The sequence below is a fragment of the Scyliorhinus canicula genome, chromosome 7 (genome assembly GCF_902713615.1).
Source record: "Scyliorhinus canicula chromosome 7, sScyCan1.1, whole genome shotgun sequence".
Taxonomy (NCBI): Eukaryota; Metazoa; Chordata; class Chondrichthyes; order Carcharhiniformes; family Scyliorhinidae; genus Scyliorhinus; species Scyliorhinus canicula.
Window position 1 is genome coordinate 187,162,155 of NC_052152.1, and position 22,800 is coordinate 187,184,954.

The 22,800-nt window shown below is 48.4% G+C and overlaps 1 protein-coding gene across 3 annotated transcripts in view; it reads left to right on the forward strand.

Moving 5' to 3' along the window:
• LOC119969619 (proto-oncogene tyrosine-protein kinase Src-like) overlaps positions 1–22,800 on the forward strand; it is a 195,677-nt gene that overhangs the window by 96,836 nt on the left and 76,041 nt on the right. For all 3 annotated transcript variants that reach the window (XM_038803493.1, XM_038803491.1, XM_038803494.1), the window contains exon 2: positions 8,085–8,353. In XM_038803493.1, the coding sequence (XP_038659421.1) occupies positions 8,092–8,353 (262 nt within the window). In that variant the 5' untranslated portion in view covers positions 8,085–8,091. The remainder of the gene's footprint in view (positions 1–8,084; positions 8,354–22,800) is intronic.

The window sequence follows — 22,800 nt, forward strand, 5'->3', positions numbered from 1 at the left end:
GCCAGGAGTCGCCCCAGTGGTCCCATGGTGCAGACCAGGAGAGGGGCAGGGAGAGATTCGGGAGAAAAAGCACTTGGATTAGACTTTTAATTCCAGATTTATTTTTAATTGAATTCAAATTTCACCATCTGCAGTGGCGGGATTTGAACCTGGGACCCCAGAGTACTCTGGGTCTCTTGATTACTAGTCCAGTGACAATACCATTACGCCACTGCCTCCCATTTGCCATGGGACATTTCTCCAAACACAGGCTTTGTATCATGTTTGAAAGGTGATGAATCAGCCTGGATGAGGTGCTCACATTCTGGAGTTCAGTTCAAATGCGCAACCTTCTGACCTTGACACTGACAGCTGAGATATAATGAGCTGAGTCATCACAAGGGATTGAACTGCCAAGGTTGTTATCTGCACGGATCAGTTGTTTGCTGTGTTTACTTTACTGAGTCATTTGGGAACATTGAGAAGTTTACAAATCCATTTTAAAATGTTAATTTCCTCTTCCTCGAGTCAGAAGGTGAGAATAACTTTTGTCATAGCTCTACCCTCTGTGCCACCCATATCGCACTAATCAGGGAATGAGGTAGAATTTGTCTAAACAGTCTAAGCTCTTCTACCTGCCAATGTGTACCCAATGTATTTTACAGCACCCAACTGAGAGCTAAAGAGAGATATCAGTTTTATCCCCCCAATTCATTCATAAGATGTGGGAACTGCTGGGAAGTCTGGCATTCATCAACCAGCCATGGTTGGAATGCGAAAGTGGATCTTCTTGACTCTTTATTCTCTCCAGTAATGAGTAGAATCTTCAATTGTCAGACGGATCGTACCTGTCCATTGGAAAGTGGATGAGAGAGCAGCGCTGTCTCTTCTCATCATCATCCTCATTACTGTCATGATGTGGAGATGCCGGCGTTGGACTGGGGTGAGCACAGTAAGACGTCTTACAACATCAGGTTAAAGTCCAACGGGTTTGTTTCAAACACTAGCTTTCGGAGCACTGATCCTTCCTCAGGCCTGAGGACGGAGCAGTGCTCCGAAAGCCAGTGTTTGAAACAAACCTGTTGGACTTTAACCTGGAGTTGTAAAACTTCTGACTCATTATTGTCACAAGTGGGCTTACATTAACACTGCAATGAAGTTACAGTGAAAAGCCCCTAGTCACCGCATTCTGGCGCCTGCTCGGGTTCACGGAGGGAGAATTCAGAATGTCCAAATTACCTAACAAGCAGGTCTATCGGGACTTGTGGGAGGAAACCGGAGCACCCAGAGGAAACCCACGCAGACACGGGGAGAATGTGCAGACTCTGCAAAGACAGTGACCCAAGCCGGGAATTGAACCCGGGTCCCTGGCGCTGTGAAGCAACAGTGCTAACCGCTGTGGTACTGTGCTGCCCGAGCCTTCTTTGGAAGGCCCTTCTCATTTTATGCCAATTTGACAGATATGGCATCACCAGTGGGTCGTGTTCCAGAATCAAGTCGCCAGAAGTCCCACCCAGCTAGAGCTGCCAACCAATCGGCGTCCGGCAGCTCCTGTGATGGACAGTGCCATGGAAGAGGTTGTGGCTGCTGATGGAATAACATTCCCACCCCACCCGAAGTTACAGCACCCAGGAGAAGGAGGATGATTAATCATTTTTTTAAAAAAAATTAAGGTTACCCAATTATTTTTTCCAATTAAGGGGCAATTTAGTGTAGCCAATCCACCTACTCTGCACATTTTTGGGTTGTGGGGGCGAAACCCACACAGCCACGGGGAGAATGTGCAAACTCCACACCGACAGTGACCCAGAGCCGGGATCGAACCTGGGACCTCAGCGCCGTGAGGCAGCTGTGCTAACCACTAGGCCACCGTGCTGCCCTCTAGGATGATTAATCATGATGGTAGTTTGGGCAGCACGGTGGCGCAGTGGTTTCGCCCTGCAGCCTCACGGCGCCGAGGTCCCAGGTTCGATCCCGGCTCCGGGTCACTGTCCATGTGGAGTTTGCACATTCTGCATGGGTCTCATCCCCACAACACAAAAAGAAGTGCAGGGTAGGTGGATTGGCCACGCTAAATTGCCCCTTAATTGGAAAAAATTAATTGGGTACTCTAAATTTAAAAAAAAAATCATGATGGTAGTTTCCCCAGAGTTGGAGTCAGGAAGGGCACTGGGGTGACTGTCAGCAGTCATCTGCCCCCCCCCCCCACGTCCGTGCCCTCGATCATGCACAGATTAATACAGATTGGGAGTCCAATTGCCCTCTCCGGCGAATGTGCAGCCCATACGGTTTGACCAGTCGCATGTAGGCCACATGTCGGAAGGCCCGCCTGGTGTTGCAAAAATTGCAGAGGACGTGGGAGGAGGCTTTTAAGTGGTCATTAATTAGTCACTTAAGGGGCACAAATGGAGGGGGTGGGTGGGTGGGTGGGAAGTCGACAATGGTCCTTCTCACCCAGGATTTAATTGTGGTGGAGGCAGGGTGGCGTCGGGTATTAATGCCAACCCATCAAATATTCGGGTCCTCCTGCCTCGGCTTCTCCTGAGGGGGCAGAAGATTCTGCCCAATATTTGTGTCGGGGACTCTTTTGAGGGGAATTGGTGCATCTCTTCCTGAAGTACTTCTCTGATAAGTGTAATGCCGTTTTTGGTGTCCAGAGATCTCCGTACAGAAAGGAATAAACGGAACTATCTCTCCTTTTTGTTCTATGCTGGTGCTGCCAACTCCTGACGGCCTTGACTCACAACAATTTGGTAACTTGCTGCTGCTGCTACTTTTAACATCCGTGTTAAGTGATGAGACTTGGTCACCAGCTTTAGCAAGTCTGACAAGGTTATCTTTGGCGTAGCTGGGAGTTGACAGCATTAAGCTGAACACCAGCACTGTATAAATCCTTGCACTGCCCTTCCTTCGTCAAAAACAGCCTCGTGTTGAGTCAGCCCTTGCCTCAACCTCTGATGACCCGCAGACTCAAGTGAGAACAGATTTCAATTTCACTTTTTCTTCTCTCTGCTATATATATATTTATGGTTCAGTTCCTTTCAGTTTCAAAATTCTGCCCAGCAAAGGAGAACTGAGCGTTTGTGACTAATTGCAGCCAGCCAAAGGGTACTGTCGGTTCTGTACATCGGCAACTGTGCCTCAGTTGCTCAAACTTTTTTCTTGAAATCAGCGTTCAAGTCCCACTCCAGGACCTGAGCACAGGAATTAAGGCTGATGCTCCAGGGCAGAAATGAGGGGGTACTGGTTTGCTGGAGGTGCTGTCCTTCGAATGCAATGTTAAACGGAGCCTGAGTGGATATTAAAAATTGCAAGGCACTATTTAGAAGGCGAGTAGGAGAGTTATCCCTGGTTTTGTGGTTATTCTATCAATAACATCACAAGAACAGATGACTTGGTTATCACATTGCTGTTTGGGTGAGCTTGCGATGTGCAAAACTGACTGCCACGTTGCCCACCTTTCAACAGTGACTGCATTCCAATAGTGGCTCTTACGGTCAGAAAACCGTGGAACCTTGGTTGGGAGAGGGGAGGGGAATCGCACCCTTGAAAGCACTGGCATTTTTATGTCCTTGGGATGCACTTTGAAACCACTGAGCCAAGAAAACAAGCAGGGATTTTTTTGAAAAACCTTTTAAGGTATATGGATAAGAATATCATGGGCGGGATTCTCCTCTGCTGCGTCGGCGAATCGCCGGGGGGGAGGGGGGGGGCGTGAATCCCGCCCCGCCACCCAACGTCGGCTGTAGAATTCTCCGGCGCCGGGGTTTTGGCGGGGGTGGGAATCGCGCCACCGTGGCCGCTGGCAGCAGCCCTTGCGATTCTCCACCCTTCGATCGGCCGAGTGGCTGCCCGTTTTTGGCCGGTCCCGCCGGCGTAAATCAAACCAGGTCCGTACTGGCGGGACCTGGCTCTGCGGGCAGCCTGCAGAGTCCTCGGGAGGGGGGCACAGGGGGATCTGGCCCCGGTGGTGCCCCCAACGATCTGTGGGAGGGCCTGTGCCATAGGGGCACTCTTTCCTTCCGCGCCAGTTGCTGTCAACGTCCGCCATGGCCGCCGCAGAGAAGAACCCCTCTGCGCATGCGTGGGAGGCTGTTCGGCGCCGGTTGGCGCTGCGCCAACCCCGCCGACGCCAGAGTGGTTCACGCCACTCCTCGGCGCCGGTACGGCCCACCCTGGCGGGTGGAGGAGAATCCCGCCCAAAGTCTTTGAATGGTCACTAATCGATTCCTGTGTGACGTGAGCACTATAGAATCTGTCTACACACTTGAGTTTTTAAAGTGAAATATAATGTTTCCACATGAAACATTTTTTTTTTCATCCCCTTTGGTACTGAAACAAAATAACTTTTCATGGACAAAGTAATCCATTAGGAATTTCTGGATAATCACAGGCTGTGCAGGGAAGAAAATAAATACTAAATATAAATTTTAGACCGTGACCAAATGGAGTTTTAAAAAAAAAAGTCTTAGGGCGCGATTCTCCGGAAAAATTTCTAAGTTCATTTGTGGCAGGTTTTCCAGGGAGTATTCGCTGGCTCCACTACTGTTCAATGACACTTTCACTGGTTTAGCCCACACTCAGACTGGATTCTTCCATCCCGCCCTTCGTAAGATCGCAGACTATGGAAAAGTCCGTTGACCTCTTGTGGGATTCTCTGATCGCTCCCGCCCGGTGACTGGAGAATCCCGCCCTTAGAATTTTTTTCAGCACCGGGGAACTGAACTCCTGACTGGGCCGTCAGTTTGGAAGGATGCCCCGATCTCGAAGTGGGCTTGTGGGTCCCCCACACCCCCACCCATGGGCAATGTCACCCTCCCCACACATATGAGCACCACCCCACAAACCCCCGAGTGAGAACACCCCATTATGGGGTCCCTGGGGCCCCCCTCTTCTCTTCAGGATCCCGTAGCCCCCTTACAGCACGCCCTCCGTTTCAGGACCCCCCAACCTCGCAGAGGCCCCTACTTACTTGCCCTGCACAACCCCACCTTTCAAACTCCCCCTCCACCCTCTTTCCATGGGCAAGGCACTGCCCGTTCCCTCGCCTTTGACAGTGCCACTCTGGCACCCAGACACCCTTGCACCGGCATCCTGGCACCTAGGCAGTGCTCCAGCCAGCTTGGCAGTACCACATGGGCACCTTGGTAGTGCCAGGGTGCCAGCTGGGTAGTGCCAAGGTGCCCATGTTCCAGGACGAGGGCCAAGGGATGACCCTGCGCTATCCCCGACCACCCAGAGGTCTCCAATATCCCAGGAGATCCCCGAGTGCCGTTCCACCTGGTTCACATTTGTGTGGACCAGCACTGAGTGGCGCCTGGCTGCGGCCTCCCAAATCGAGGGAGGCTAGTGTATCCTGGATAATTAGGTCTTTTTTAAAATTTAAAGTGCCCATTTTTTTTTCCCATGAGGGCAATTTAGCGTGGCCAATCCACCTACCCTGCACATTTTTGGGATGTGGGGGTGAGACCCACACAGACACAGGGAGAATGTGCAACCTCCACACGGACAGTGAACTGGGCCAGAGTCGAACCTGGGTCCTCAGTGCCGTGAGGCAGCAGTGCTAACCACTGTGCCACCTTTTGGGTGAGTGGATCTTAAGTAATTACTTCCGGGAGCATCGTTTGGTCCCACCCCTTTGCGGCAGAGTTCCGATTCCGACACCTCGCAGGACTTGGATGAATCCCACGAGGCTGCTGCAAACCCGGGAGAGGGCTCTCCCGAGATTCTCCGGCCGCGTTGTGCTCTCGCTCGAGGTCGTGGCCTCTTCTTCACTTCCACTGCACTAATTATTAATGGTGAAGGAGGGAAAGAACCACAAACATGCTCAACTGTGAAGAGAGTGACCATTAGGCGAAATAACTCCCTCAACAAAAGAGAACAGAAGTAGCAGTGATTAATCTCATTGCATTTAGAAGCAAACCTATTGATGGAGCTTCATCTGCTGCTACAGCTGGAGTCTAAACTCACTTCCGTTCTTCTTCGAAAAACCTGGACAGTGAAACAAGATTACCAAAATTCACCAATTTGTGTTATTGTATGTAATGTACTGTCCATGATGGCATCACAAATAAAGTGCATAAAGTACAATACACCGGTTAAGTGTGTGCACATGAAGATAAAGTAAAGTCGCCATAATTCCAGATGACTATAGGCTGCTTTCCCCTTTCAGGGGGAGAGCTGACTGGTGGTGATTTAACCTGAGGATCACCACACCTCAGGCGAGGGGCAAGGTTGAGAAGACGGGGCCTTCATAAACAACCTCAGCTGGTACGGGAATTGAACCCACACTGCTGGCATCACTCCACATCACAATCCAACTATCCAGCCAACTGAGCTAAACCAATGAAGGAAGATGTGATAAAACCTGAGATAGGAAGAATAGATTGATGCCTGGGATGCAAGATTTATCTTTTGAGGAGCCATTGGGCAGAATGAGCCTGTACATGTTCTGAGGTTTAGAAGAATGTGAGATGATCTCATTGAAACAGATTCTGAGAGGGCGTGACAGGATAGATGCCAGTTGTTGGTTGGAGAGTTTAGAACAAGGGGGCACAGTTTCAGGCAAAGACGTGAGGTGAGGAAAGATGTTGTCACTCCGACAGTTTTGATTTTTGGAGGTCTCTCCCCAAAGGCTTATGAGTGCTCGCCATCGAGTATATTCAAGGCTGAACTAGAGAGAGGTTTGGGCTGAAAGGGAATGAGGAGATATAGGGAATGGGTGGGCAAGTGGAGTTAGTCCATAGGTTGGCCATCATCCAATCGAATCGGGTCTTTTAAGCTGTCTCACTTCCTGTGCTTTGCATGCTGGGCTGAGCTTATGCAAATAAAGAGTGGTGATGCATAGTGGGTGAAGAAAAGTATAAATTTGACTATATCCTGGCCCAGGACATAACCGTCAAAATTAAGGTATTAAACCTAACATTGTATTCAAATCTTAAAACCTATCTCTTTGATCAACCTATCGGCCACCTGCCGTAAAAACTCTCATGTGGCTGAGTGTTAAATTTTGTTTGATAACAGATCTGTGATCTGCCTTGAGATATTTACTATGTTAAAGACACTATATGAATACCAGTCATGGTAATAGGCTAAGAATTGGTGAATCATTCTATTTCCTGAAGCAACCTGTGTGCAAGTCTAATGATTCATCATCATGCTGATGGCTGCATGGCGAGGATTGCCAGGGATTCCCTTGGGATTTTGTGTGGACTGCCTGATAGTGAGGTCCCACGGCTGCCCCACTGCTGCAAAATTCAGCCCCCCCCCCCCCCCCCCCCCCCCCCCCCCTCCCCCCAGTTTTCTGGGTTTTGCCCCCTGCCAACCCTGGACCCCATAAATTAAAAGGACCCCCACAGATACTCCCTAAATAAAGGGACCCCCTAAATAAAGGGACCCCCACACACATGAGACCCCCTAAATAAAGGGATCCCCCACAGATACCCCAATAGAGTGACCCCTGTCAGAAAACACCCCAGAAAAGAGACCCCCGTCAGGAAGCCCCCGAGAAGAAACCGCTGTTTCGAAACCCCCCAGAAGACAAAGAGCAGTCCAGACAAAAGCAGTTAAGAAAAGACTGCTTTAACACTCACCTGTGCAATACACCTGTTGTCTCAGACACAGGAAGCAGCACCTGTCAATTCCTAGAAAGAGAATACCAGTCAGCTGTGCTTAAAGCCCCTCGGATCTTTGAGCTTTAAGCCATTTATTCATTCCTCTTTGATATTGATTTTACTAGGCTGTGATTGACAGCATCCACACTCACACAGCTGTCAGGCTTGCTCCATTCATCTTCTTTCATGCTTGAGTAACTCCAAAGTGCTCGAACTGCAATGTTTATAACCATCAAGCTTTGATTGACAGCTCCTGGATTGGCTCCAAACCTGTTTTCTTCACTAACATGGGATTCTCCGTCTCACTGGAAACTCGGCTACTGTTGGCGCTAGGCGGAGAATTTTGCCCAATGTCTTTGTTATAATTTTTAAAATGTTTTGACCATTGTCATTGCAACAGGAATTGCCCATATGATCAGAGAGAAAGAATAAGGAACTTATTTACTCTCAAGAACGGTTCTGGTTGTTAGTAATTTTGACCCTTTTTTGTAGGTTTACAATGGGGAGTGGTAAGAGCAAGCCGAAAGATGCCTCTCTGAAGCCAAAGGCTGGAGACAACAGCATTCCGTCCAGCACACAGAATCTACGTCACGGACTTGATCCAACAAAAGAATCGCAGACAACTCCCGCAAAGGCTTCAGGCCTGGATAAGAACAGCGCCAATGTTACACCGTTTGGAGGAACCACAGAATCAACGCTTTTTGGCGGGGTTAGTTCATCAAATGCATCTTCGCCATCACAACGAACAGGCCAACTGGCAGGTTAGTACAGGGCACGGGAGCTGTGGGGTGGTCATAGGAGAAGGAGAGAGAAGTTTTCATTAATTAGTAATCCTTAATTAATTATGAAAACATCACAAATACCGTTTGCTAAAAAATGGGGAGCTTCCCTAATGATGGTCTAAATACTCAATGTAACCTTTTTAAAGCTATGATCCAGCATATAATTTTGGCTGAATGTGGAAAAGATATATTGCCGTTGAACGTGGTGCGCTCAATTGCTAAAAGAGTTATATCGTAAGGACTGTTGCTGAGACTGGGCCTGTTGAATATGGATGACTGAGGGGTGCTCTAATTATGGTTTTAAGATGTTTAAAGGATTGATCGGTGGTATTTTCTCTGGTGGGGCAGCCCAGAACAAGGGAGGATAACCTTAAAACTCGAGTGAGGTGATTCAGGGATGATGTTGGAAAGCACTTCATCACCCAGCGGGCGGTAGAATTCTGGAACTCTTTGTCCCAGAAAGCTGTCAAGGCTACTAGGTCAGTTGAAAAATGAGATTGATAATTATTTTGTCAGGCAAGAATATTAGCGGTTCAGGAACCAAGGCAGGTAGATGGAGTTAAAATCCAGATCAGCCATGATCTGACAAAATGGCAGATCGGGCTCAAAGATTGCCTAATCGGTGCCATTCCTAGAGGTTGCTACCCTTTGGGTGAAATGTTAAATTTAGGCCACTTTTGGTGTCCTGCTGGTGCCTGTGTATGCTAATGACCCTGTGGCACTTTTTGGAAGGAGAACAAAGTGGTCTCAACGTCTTGGCCGATATTTTTTTCCCAAGCAAAATCAGAAGCAACACCCGGAATTTTCCAGTCTCCCGAGTCGATGACAATTTGCATGGCTCGTCCGTCCCGCCGCCGGGGAACTGGGAGTGGGGGTCGACTTTGGTGGGTAAATTCTGTCAGTGTCCCATGAACAATATTCTAGCAACAGGCACTGGATGGTAATTGGGACGTGGCACCCTGCTTTCTTTTAAGCTCCCCCTTCCCATGTGCAGGGCTGCTGAACCTACTTGTGTTCCACCGTTGAAAAAATATTTGTGATCAACATGTGCACGTGGCCAAGTCATTTGTGTTCATCATTCCCTTTCTTAAATAAGCCGCTGTACAAATTAATGTCCTGACGGCGGCTGACGTGTTGGTCGGTCGACTGTATGCGCTGTGTGGTAACTGAGCTCTGCGCATTTAGCAATTTTGAACCATCCAGTTTGCCCTGTGGCATCAAGTGAATATGAAATGCGCAGGGTGAAGCACAGCTGTATAGACGCTGCAGCTCATCTTCATTTGGATGAGCCACGATGGAAAATAACAGGCAATGGAATCTGAAAAGCAATTTCCCTCCGTTTCAGCGATATTCTGATATGCCCCGTACAAATGAAGATCTGTTGGAGAGTACTGTGCCCATCAAATTGATTTTGTATTTCAAGAGATGCTTGTCTGTCTGATTGATGACACGATTGTACAGCGGTCAATATACAGTGACATAATCTCCTCCACTGGCAACCTTGCTTAATACCTTGAAAGAAAGGGTTTGCTGTCTAGCGAGTAGTTTTGGTATGATTTTCTCAATTATTTACCATCAATTATTAAATAGCTGATTGAGTGGGAAGGTTGATTAGCACATTGCTCTTTCAACTTCTAAGATCTGATGAGGTGAAAGTCTTCTCTCATCTGTTGGCTGTCACTCTCCGTCTTTTCTTTTGGGTTTCTAGGATGGGAGGCGGCACGGTGGCGCAGTGGTTAGCACTGCTGCTTCATGGCGCCGAGGAACCAGGTACGATCCCGGCCCCGGGTCACTGACCGTGTGGAGTTTTCACATACTCCCCGTGTTTGCGTGGGTCTCGCCCCCACACCCCAAAGATGTGCAGTGTAGGTGAATTGGCCAAACTAAATTGCCTCTTAATTGGAAAAAAAAGAATTGGGTACTCAAAATCTTTATTTTTTAAGTTTCTTGGCTGGCAAGAAAAAATGGTGCTGATTTTGTACCAGCCGGCTTTGCTCAGTTGTTAGCCCTCTCATCTCAGAGTCAGAAGGTTCAAGCCTCACATCATGGACTCGAGCACATCAGCTATACTTCAGGGCAGCACAGTGGGAGTGCCGAATTGTCAGAAATAATGGGCAACGGGGGGGATTGGCGCTTCTGAACTTTTGCAACTACTACTGGGCGGCCAATATAGCTATGATTAAGAAGTGGGCGATTGGGGGGGTGGGGGGGGGGGGGGGGGGGGGGAGCAGCAGGAGGTGACGTCATGTAAAGGTACTAGTCTGAGAGCTTTGATAATGGCTCCTTTGCCGTTGCTCCACAAATCCAGTGGTGGTGGCGACTCTGCGGATCTGGGGACAGTGGAGGAGGTACAAGAGGGTGGAGGGAGCGTCGGTCTGGACCCCGATATGCAACAATCACAGGTTTGTCCCGGGTAGGGCAGCACGGTGGCACAGTGGTTAGCATTGCTGCCTATGGCGCTGAGGACCTGGGTTCGAATCCTGGCCCTGGGTCACTGTCTGTGTGGAGTTTGCACATTCTCCCCCTGGTCTGTGTGAGTTTCACCCCCACAACCCAAAGATGTGCAGGCTAGGCAGATTGGCCATGCTAAATTGCCCCTTAATTGGAAAAAGTAATTGGGTACTCTAAATTTATTTAAAAAAATTAAAATTGTCCCGAGTAGGATGGATGGTGGGTTCCAGAGCTGGCAGAGGGCAGGCATCAGAAGGATGGAAGATCTGTTCATTGACGGAAGCTTTCCCAGTTTGAAGGTGCTAGAGGACAAATTTAATCTGCCGCCAGGAAACGCCTTTAAATATCTGCAAGTACGAGCCTTCCTGAAAAAACAGGTAGTGGCCTTTCCGACGCTGCCGCCACTGAGGATACAGGACAGGGTGGTCTCTGGCACCTGGGTGGGGGAGGGGAGGGTGTCGGATATCTACCAGGAACTACAGGAAGCGGAGGAAGCCCCGGTGGAGGAGCTCATGGGCAAGTGGGAGGAGGAGCTAGGCGAGGAGTTGGAAGCTGGTCTGTGGGCAGAGGTCCTGGGCAGGGTTAATTCCTCCTCATCATGTGCCAGGTTCAGTCTCATTCAACTTAAGGTGGCCCACCAGGCACACATAACGGCAGCGAGAATGAGCGGGGGCGGGAATCGCACCGCGCCAGTCGGCGGCCGCTCGCTCCGGCCCGTGATGGGCCGAAGTCCCGCTGGTTCTTTGCCAGTCCCGCTGGCGTACATTAGACTATTAGACTACGTCCCTTACCTGCGGGACCTGGCAACGCGGGCAGGGTCCTGGGGGGGGGGGGGGGGGGGGGGTGATCTGGCCCCGGAGGTTGCCCCCACGGTGGCCTGGCCCGTGATCGGGGCCCACTGATCCACAGGCGGGCCTGTGTCGTGGGGGCACTCTTTTCCTACGCGTCGGCCGTGTTAAGCCGACGCGATGACCGACGCATAGATGAACCCCCCCCCCGCGCATGCGTGGGCATTACGTCAGCAGGCGCTGACACTTCCGCGCATGCGCGGACTCACTCCGGCCGGCGGAGTCCCTTCGGCCCCGGCTGACGTGGCGCCAAAGGCCTTCCACGCCGGCCGGCGGGACGCAAACCACTCCGGCGCCGGCCTAGGCCCTGAAGGTGCGGAGGAATCCGCACCTTTGGGGCGGGCCGACGCCCGAGTGGTTCACGCCACTCCGTCCCGCCGGGACCCCCCGCCCCACCGGGTACGAGAGAACCCCGCCCCAGGTTCTCAAACTGAGATCTTGCCACTGCAAATCCCATTAGGCCCTCTTGCGTGAGTTAGCGGCCATGACGGGATTTGCATCCGTGTTGAACAGGTCCTGAAAATTCTGCCCAATATCTTTAGACTGAAACACAAACCAATATCTTGTCTGTTTGTTCAAGTGAATTGAAATAACTCATGCTGCTATTTGGGGGGAAAAAAATAAAGTTTTCCCCAATTCATCCATCCCTTGCAGCAACAACAATAGACTATTCACTCAATCACTGTTTATCAAATATTCCTATTTGCTAATTTGGTGAATTCTGCTAAATATTACAAGGCTGCACTGCAAAGGTAATCTGTTAGTTGTAAACTGCCTGAAACATCCTCAGGGCATGATGAGATGCTATTATAAATGCACATCCTTTCTTTTTTAATTCTCATTAAATTGATGGTCTCATTTGGAAAAGACAATCAGTACTGAATGTGGACCACAGTTGTGTAATGGAGAATTTTCTTTGAGTCGGGATTAAAGCATATTGTTGAGACGTGACCCGAAAGCATTGCACCCTAACTCATCGTCTCCATGACTCAAAACTGTCGCAGGCCATTGTTTGCAATCCAAATGTGGCGGGCACATAAAAGCATAAATCTTCACAGAGAAAGAAATGCGTGCACAAATTGGCTTCTGGTGATGAAGCAAACAATTCTTAATCCTTTCTCGGCTTTGTCTTTTGGATGAGGCGCACATTGTTTGTGTGCGTGTGTGTCATCTTCATTGGACACTTGGACAAGCCGTTGGTCATTGCTCTGAAACATCATGGGCGGAATTCTCTGCTCCCCACGTGGCATGGGAGAATCGTGGGAGGGCCTCCCAACATTTTTTACGTCCCCCAGGTGCCCCCAGCGATTTCTCACCCCCCCCCCCCTCCCCCCGGCTCGGAAAAATCGCCGCTCGCCGTTTTTCACGGCGAACGGCGATTCTCCGAGCCCGATGGGCCGAGCGGCCGGCCCTTCACGCCCGTTTCACCACGGCAGTAACAACACCTGGTCGCTGCATTCATGAAACGGGCGCCAGATGCCCGTTTGGGGCATCTAGGGGCCCGATTGGGACGGGAGCACCGCGACTGTGCTCGGGAGGGGACAGGCCCACGATCGGTGCCCACCGATTGTCGGGCCAACGTCCAAAACGGACGCACTCTTTCCCCTCCGCCGCACGGCAAGATCAAGCCGCCACATCTTGCCGGGTGGCTGAGGAGAAAGATGGCCACCGCGCATACGCGGTTTCGTGCTCTCTGCGGATGAAGTCATCCGCGCATGCGCGGGTTGGAACTTCACATTCTCGGCGTGACGAGGTCGCTGCCGAGAAAGACGGAGGCCCGCTCCTCGGCACCCGGGTGGGGGTGAATTAGGTGCGGGGAGCGGGCTCCGAGGCCGTCCTGAACGTCGGCTGAGTTCACGACGGCCTTCACGAATTCGGCCCCCTGCGGAGAATTCCGCCCAATTTGACTGTATTTGGTCATGCTGCATACAGAAATAAATTTCAGAACAAAGTTTTAAAATGAATGATGTTGACGGTGTGGAGGCTATCGAGCCGATCTGGGATGAAGCGCAATGAACATTCAGGTGCTGAGGATGTGATGCAGTGAGAATTAATTTGCAGCTGCTGGGCATGTCATTGAGTTTTAGTAGATCGTCAGCAAATCGGACAAGCAGCTTCCATATTGATTTTACTCTCCTCCCCCTGGCTCTGCCTGCAGCGTGTTGTGTCTGTGATTTCACATTAAGCTCAGGCGTCTGGAACAGATTGTTCTTGCCAGGGATTTTGCTTCATCATCCCCCCCCCTCCCCACCCCCCCCTCCCCAAATGTGGCTTTACAGCTTGCATTCAAAATGAGGTCCCTGCTTCTGCTTAAACAATCTCATATATAAAGACTTTGGGGATTGGAAATAACTATGAGGGTAGTAACAGCAGGGGGGAACGTGGCATACAGTCCGATGGGAAAATTCTTTGAAAAAGGCCCTCCTGGTGGCAGATGGTCACCCAACAGAAATAAACGTGTTGAATTCAGACGCTGTGCCGCCATTTCCCAAATCCACCCCCATCCGCACGCACGACAAAAATCTTTCCGTGATGACTAGACTGAAAATCATGGCGGCGGGAGGGGGTGGTTATATTCCCAAGTTCCGTAAATGCATTCCCGCTGGATGAAGCGCTTTGTTTAATCACACCGCCTTCATTTAATTGCAAGCTTTCTGATGTTGGTACTTGTCTTCCTTTCTGGAAAAACAAGTGGTTTAAATGAAAGGTGAATTGGAGTGATTTCTGTAAAAGGCAGAATGGTGCCCAAACTCCGGGTTTCTCTCATTTTCTGACTTTTCGGTTACCTGTCCAGATATCTCCTCACGTGGCTCAAATTCTGTTTGGTAACACTTGCGGTGCACCTCCTGTCATTTTACCTCGGGGCACTACTTTGGCACGGCAGCACAGTGCTTCACAGTGCCAGGGTTCCAGTTTCGATACCCAGCTTACGTCACTGCGCGGAGTCTGCACGTTCTCCCCATGTCTGTGTGGTTTTACTCCGGGTGCTCCGGTTTCCTTCCACGTCGCGAAAGATGTGCTGTTAGGTGAATTGGACATTCTGAACTTTCCCTCAGTGTCCCAAAACAGGCGCTGGAATGTGGCGACTAGGGGATTATTACGGGCCAGGGTTTAGAGAACCCCAAAGTGTATCATGGAGTTCACCTGACACACAACCTTTAATAGATTTTGGTTACGGGGAGCACAAGGTCCCACTCTACAGGTGTGATGCAACAGAGATCTAAAGTACTTTTAAAACAAAAAATGTTTATTCTATGAATCCAGTTAACATTTTATAAACACACAGTAAACATCTTAGCAACTATCAACTCAAATACTACCCCCAAATAATACAGTACTCTATAAGTAACCCTTGATCTTTCCGAGCAACATCCATAAGACAGATACCCTCTTTCACAAAGATATCAGGTTTAGATTCTCTACTGAGAACAGTTATCATTTTAAATTAGCACATGATCTGAGAAATTCTTTTACATGAAGAGAGAGATCAAAATTACACCATGTTTGGCTGGATGCAGCTCCAACTCTGAAAACGGAACTAAACACACACTGTCGGCGTCAGCTCAAAAACGAAAGTAAAAACAGGCAGACAGCCCAGCTCCACCCACACTCTGACATCACTGCAGCTAGTTTATAAACACACATTTCTTAAAGATACTCTCACATTTCAGGATTTTCATAATAACCTCATTGCAGTGTTAATCTCAGCCTACTTGTGACACTAATAAAGATTAATACAATGATTAAGTTCACAGAATTCTCAGAAAGACAGACTTGCATTCGATGTGCTGCTTTTCATGACCACTAGCCACCTCAAAGCACTTCACAACCAATTGAAGTATTGCCATTGTTGTGATGTAGGAAACAGAGGCAGCCAATTTGTGTACAGCAAGCTTTCACAAAAAATAATGCGATGATCTGCTTTTTTTTGTGATGTTGATTGAGGATAAATATTGGCTAGAGTCCCAGGGAACACCTCTTTGAAATACTGGTATGGGAGCTTTTAGGCCCACGTAGGAAGGTGGTTTGATGTCTCACCTGACAGACGTTATGCCCTTAGTGCTGTTATGGAGCGCCAGCCTTGATTTTTGATTTGAAGTCCTGGGACTTGAATCCACAACTTTCTGACTCAGAAGACCAGGTGCTATCAACTGAGCCACGCCTGTGTAAGATCTCTGAAACTTGTTCATGAAAGGTCTTAGTTTTTTTAACAAGCAAACTGCGGATTATCCAGCAAAAACAGAAAAACAGAAACCACAGCAGGTCTGACAGCAGCTGTGGAGAGAGAAGGGAGCCAACGTTTTGAGCCTGGATGACTCTTGCAAGTGGGAGAGAACTGGAAATAGGGCCAGATTTATACGGTTATGGAGGGAGCATGGGGCTGGATAGAGGGCCAGTGTTAGGTGGTGATTGACAAAGATGCCGTGGACAGAAAGGCAAAGGGAATGTAAATGAGGGCAGCATGGTAGCCTTGTGGATAGCACAATTGCTTCACAGCTCCAGGGTCCCAGGTTCGATTCCGGCTTGGGTCACTGTGTGTGTGGAGTCTGCACATCCTCCCCGTGTGTGCGTGGGTTTCCTCCGGGTGCTCCGGTTTCCTCACACAGTCCAAAGATGTGCAGGTTAGGTGGATTGGCCAAGATAAATTGCTCTTAGTGTCCAAAATTGCCCTTAGTGTTGGGTGGGGTTACTGGGTTATGGGGATAAGGTGGAGGTGTTGACCTTGGGTAGGGTGCTCTTTCCAAGAGCCGGTGCAGACTCGATGGGCCGAATGGCCTCCTTCTGCACTGTAAATTCTATGATATCAGGGCTAAGATGGGTACTGATAGTGGCATATTAAGAGGTTAGAAAGTGTTAATGGCAGAACAAAGTTAAGCAGTGTGTTAAGGGACAACTAGGAATAGGGATCAGATGGCTCAAGTATGGTGGGTGTGGGAGGAGGGACAATGGCGAGGGAAAAACAGATTGATGGAAGAAATGAAAATAAATTGATAGAAATAAAAATGGGGTGAAGTTGAAGGAGAGATTTCACAGTCTGAAATTGTTGAGCTCAGTGTTACGTCCAGAAGGTGGAAAACATACCTGATTGGAAGATGTGGAGCTTCACTAGAACATTGCAGCAGGCCGGGGATGAACATGTGGAGAGAGCAGGATGATGAGTTGAAATGGCAAGCGATAGGAAGGTCTGGGTCCTGCGTGCAGATGGACTTTCTCCAATGGTATCTGAAGATGCCATTCTCTGTTATCTTGCCAAGTGGTTACCCAGACTGTGTTTAATCTTTTCACTGTAGAGTAGACCGCATTGGGGGCAACAAATGCAATGGACCAGATTGAAGGAGGTGCACGTGAAGCACTGTCTCACTTGTAAAGAGCGTTTAGGCTCTTGGATGGTGAGCTGGGAGGAGGTAAAGGTCCCGGTGTTGGACCATCTGCAATTGCATGGGAAGGTGCCGTGGGAAGTGAGTGTGCTGTTGGAGGTGATGGAGGAGTGGACCAGGGTATCTTGGAGGGAATGGTCCCTGTGAAATGCTGACGGGGGAGTGAGGGGAAGATGTGTTTGGTGGTGGCATCAAGCTGGAGTTGGTGAAACTGGTGGAGGATAATTCTTTGAATGCGGAGGCTGGTGGGGTGTGGGCTAGTGATGTGGATTATCTGCACTCTTTGTCAGCATCATCTTCAGTGATATATTGTAAAGGAAAATCACAGTAGAGAGATTTGCTGCTGCAAAGCCATCCTTTTCACATTCCGTTCCCAAACAGTGAGGCATTCAGAATATGTAACAATCACTGGGTAATGAAATGGCAGAAATATAATGGGCCTGGATGTGGTAATGGCTGATAACGTCGCCGTTCTTTTCATTGCAAAAGGTTAATGTGTCCTCTGCCATTTTACATTGAGGGGGGGGGCCCATAATCATGAAAATGTCTTACCATCTGCGCAAGTGAGCTAATTATGAATTGGGAGTAGGTGGTTGGATTCTTGACCTTTTGAGCAAATAAACACATCAGCAGTGCTTTTAGGTTGTCAAATGTTTCTTCGGCTGTCCGTAATGGGAGGCGTGTACTTTATGGGGAGGGAGCCCAGACATTGCCTTCTATTTATGGTAACTCCCCAAAGTCTGGAAAAAGCGTTAGTTATCTGGCCCAGATGTTCTTTCCTGTTCTTTAGCAATCGGCTGGCCTCCAAAAGTAGAAAATTGGTCCAACAGATGGGGCTGTAATAGTTTACTGTGGTTTGCAAAACCCTGCATCACCTGGAAAGACACAATTCCAAGCTATAATTGCTTAACGAAGTAAGAACACATCCATGGTGCATTTTAGTCAAATGTTTGGCAGCTCCGATACATCTGAGTTCTGATCAAGAAGCTAAGTTTGTGGTAACGGGTAGTAATTTTGTCAATGGCCATTCATTATTTATTAAGATTTGCCCATTCTCTTACATTTGTTGGCTGAGAGTAAATGCTTCTCTGGTACAGATCCATTGCTTATACATTTTGCTTGATATCTGCTTTATAAACAGCAATTAGTGAGAAACATGCAAATTTATTCACCACTTACTTCATTTCCACGTTTCTGCTATTTAAAAGTGGTGTTAAAGTACTAACTGTAATCAGCATGGGTCGAGTGGCAAATAGAGCAGGAGATACTTCCAAATGATGTATTTTGGTTGACTCTACAGTAGGGGGATCACACAGCCAATGAGCTTCCTTCATTGCAACAGTGGCGACAAATCAAAAAGTGTTCAATTGGCTGGAAAACACTTTTGGGATGACTTGAGGTTGCAGCAGGTGCAATAGAAATGCACATGATGGAGAAAGATCAGCAGGAGCTGACAGCTTGAAAAGTCCAAGGTTTGCAGTGGGGAGGTAGGGGGAAACTCACAACTGTCTAACTGGGTAGCACGAATAATGTTGCTCACCTGTGAAGTGTTGGCTAGTGTAGACTTGAGAGATGAACAGACACTTCCAACACTGATGAAGGTTCAACTCAATTTTATTAACTACTTCTAACTAACTAACACACGATGACTGTGGGTCTAAATGATGCTAACTAAACTAGAGACCTAAGCCTTGTCCGAACCAGTTGATTCTCTCAGCACGTGTTGTAAGTCTGTGCTGGGCTGGATGAGTTCTTGTTACACTCAGAGGCAGCACCCAGAATGAGCGGGAACCGTGGTGCCCTCTGCCTTTATAGTGTGTGTATTCTAACTGGTGATTGGCTGTGGTGTTTGTACATGTTGATTGGTCCCTGTGTGTCCATCAGTGTGTGTCTGCACCATGATACACTGGTGTATATTATGACAACCAGACCTGTGTGCAGAAAGGTTTTGTGATCTTAGACCTGTGTAAGATCCAATCCGGTAACCAAACTTGCAGTCGATAAGCAACAATTGGATGGCTCTCTTGGCGAAAGCGAGCTCCACACTCACTGTCCAAACTATGGGGTGCCTCCAGACACCATGGGGAAGCACCACTTGCTTCCTTACATCAGCATCCAGTTATTTCACCATTGGAATATATCAAGTTAATAGTGGCAAAGAGCACCAGCTAAAAGCAGTCGGGTAGTGTTCGCTGAGTGCAAGCCATCATTAACTGTGATCAAATCTACTTGTGCACCTGAAGACTGAAGATACCATTCTCTGTTATCGGAGCCACTGAAGGAAAAGACAGTGGCAAAATTTGTAAGAGAATTTTCCTCACTGCTTGTGTAGATACTGCCAGTTATTGCTCTTGTCGTTCTCGGCCTGGTTAGGTTTCTTTCCCTTTGACCCCCAATCACTCAATTCATGGAGATGTTCTTCTTGGCCCTCCATTCCATTTCCCATCCCAGTTCACGGAGATAGTCAACCCCTCCTTTAACATTCCTTGAAGGTACTGCGGCTCCCTGTGTGAGAATTGCTCATTTTGCAAGACATAATGTAAGCTGGTTTCTGGGAGATATGGGTTCCCACTCCCCACATTGTTGATAGCGTCATGATGGAACTTCAGATCCCTCAAGAAAGAACTTGGTAATTTCACACATTGGTGAAGCGCAGTGCAGTGCTTGGACATTCTGACGAAGCCTTGCAGTATGAACAGGAACAGGCTGACAGAATAATTATAATCCGCTGCACATAATATTACCATTGAGTTAGGCTTATTTATGTCTGGCGAAGATAAGCTACAACAACGCAGTTCCTTGAAATATGAACAACCTATAGTAAACCGAGCCGTGCCCAAAGAAAGTTTCATTTCTCCTTTGAGGTCCTTCCTGTAAATAGTGTAGAAAGCAGAGCTTTGTCCCAAATAGGCGCCGGAATGTGGTGACTCGAGGATTTTCACAGTAACTTTATTGTAGTGTTAATGTAAGCCTACTTGTGACAATAATAAAGATTATTATTATTATAGTTAACCAAAATTTCCCAGCATTGTTGTGGATACTGTGGGCTGAATCTTACTGGCTCCTGGGTGGTGGGAAATGAGGCAGGGTCAGGTAGTATAGTGTGGAGCCATGTTGAGACCAACCAGCTGTCAGGGAGTTTTCCCAGCAGCAAGCAAGGGATGGGTCCAAATTGGCTACCCACTTCACTGAGGTGAGCAACTGATATGTATATTAAAGGCCCCAATTAGGGGCTTTAAGTGGGGCCGCTGGCATTTAGCACATTGCCAAAGACACCATGACCCACAGAAGAGGCTACTGTGGCCCTAATAATTCCCTAATGATTCCGCTTCCCCAAGGACTTTCCCCTCTGATTGTCAGGGCACCCCTTGGCCAACCTGGATATTTTATTATCTGTAGAACCTATCTGTAGAGACGCACCCAAGTTCACTAACCTTTCTAAGTTGCACCCACCTCTTGCGGTGGCAGTGCTGAGGTTTCAGAGCTGTGGGCTCTCTGATTTAGACAGTGGGCCCAGACGTGATTAATCAGCAAGTTACCTCCAGTAACACCGCTGAGCTTGTCCTGAGCTGGCTTTGGGCCTCCTTTTGGTCTCGACATTGGGATCCTGAAACATGAGAGAAAATCCAGCTGTGTGGGTCCCCCACCTCTCCCATTTTTCAGAATTTACTCGGAAAATAACAATGAGATAAATGCTCACTACTTTATTAGTGTGTAAGTAACCCACAAATCTGTGGCAAGGAAGAGTTACTTAGAGTTGCAATTTGCCACAGATTTCTGGAAAATTTGTCTGTTCCACATTTAGCCTCGTGAGAATGGGAGCTTGCTGCTGTAAGTTTCACAACTTTTCTGCATTTGCACAGTAAGTAGGAAGTAAATCACCACACAAAGTAAGTCCCAGTCTTTACTGCATGAGGATTCTTTAATTACAAATTTCTGTTCCAGCAATGCAACTCTGTCTCTTTGGCCCAGAATCATAGAATTTATAGTGCAGAAGGAGGCCATTCGGCCCTCGAATCTGCACCGGCCCTTGAAATGAAAATCGCTTATTGTCACAAGTAGGCTTCAATGAAGTTACTGTGAAAAGCCCCTAGTCGCCACATTCCGGCGCCTGTTCGGGGAGGCTGGTACGGGAATTGAACCGTGCTGCTGGCCTGCCTTGGTCTGCTTTAAAAGCCAGCGATTTTAGCCCAGTGTGCTAAACCAGCCCCTTGGAAAGAGCACACCATTTAAGCGCACACTTCTACCCTATCCCCGAAACCCAGCAACCCTACCCAACCCTTTTGGATACTAAGGGGCAATTTAGCATGGCCAATCCACCTAACCTGCACATCTTTGGACTGTGAGAGGAAACCGGAGCACCCGGAAGATACCCACGCAGACACGGGAGAAAGTGCAGACTTCCCACAGACAGTGACCCAAGCCGGGAATCGAACCTGGAACCCTGGAGCTGTGAAGCGACAGTGCTAGCCACTGTGCTACCATGCTGCCCGGAATAGTTTACACTGTGAATCTCACTCCTGCAGGTAGCAGATTGTTTTTGGTTGTTTTTTAAAGGTAAAATTTCAAATAAAAAAAACCCCTGCTTTTGCCCTAATTTTCGGCCTTTTTGATCCAGTCAATCTCCGTATTTCAGTTTCGGCACTTAATCTGACTGTCATTCACTGTACTTCCTTGACTGTTCGACTCTCCGCTGTTAAATCTCATTGATTAAAGAAGATAGACTGTTGGTCCTGTTGCTCACCAAGGTCCCAGACGACTCTCATTTCTGGTAGAGCAGAAGAGTATTGCCACTGCTGGGCATCGCAGTGTGGGCCGAATGCAATGTCCTTGTGACGCTGTTTCATGAACCCATCACAAGCAATTGCACTGCTGCCGTCAATAAGTGCATTTACCGGGCCCCCAGAGGAACGATGGTATTTGGGAAGGTCTCCGAATAAATATGGATGCCCAACAAGAAAAAAAAATCCATCGCGATTAGCCTTTGATCGATGCTGCAGTGCGAGAGCCACACATTGACAGCTGTGGTACAATGCAAAGTAACGCTAGCTGTCAGCTGGACAACGTAGCCTTGGAAATTTGCTGCCTTTCCTTTTTCTTTTGGTGCAATTAACAGTCTGATGAAATAGTATTTTCCGAGATTTCTTGTGATTCAGTGGAGTGTTATTAATTATGTGAAACGATAACTGGCATCATCCAGAGGAATCAGGTCTCTGAAGTGTACAGAAAATTGTCAGGAAGTTGCCAGGAAGATTTTTTTTTTTGCCCTGAATAGTGCCGGCAGCAATCCAATGCAGAGGTCCCTGTTGGCGAGCAGAAGGAATATTGTCATCTCCCAGCACAATCTGGCAGCATTAGTATTTCAAAGGATGGGGGACGTGTGGAAGCCAAGCCTCTAGCACGGCTCCAGTGGTTGCATTTCATTCATCCACAAGCTGAGGAATCTACCTTTCGAAAATACAATTGAAATAACCAAAGGGAAAAGCACAAACCTCCTGGCGCGAAGGTGCTGGCGTCCCCAAAATTAGGTTTTTATTCTAGATTGAAGAGGATCCTTTTCATTATCTCCCCCCCCCCCCCCCGCCCCGCCCCCGCACCCCCCGCACCCCACCTCCGCAAACCACCACCACCAACCCTCACCTCACAGAAACCAACAGGTGTTCTTGTGCTAACTTGGTCAGCATCGTTTCTCCACTAAATGTCATCGCTACTGGTGAGATTTGCCCCAGTCTGCTTGGACTGCGAAATA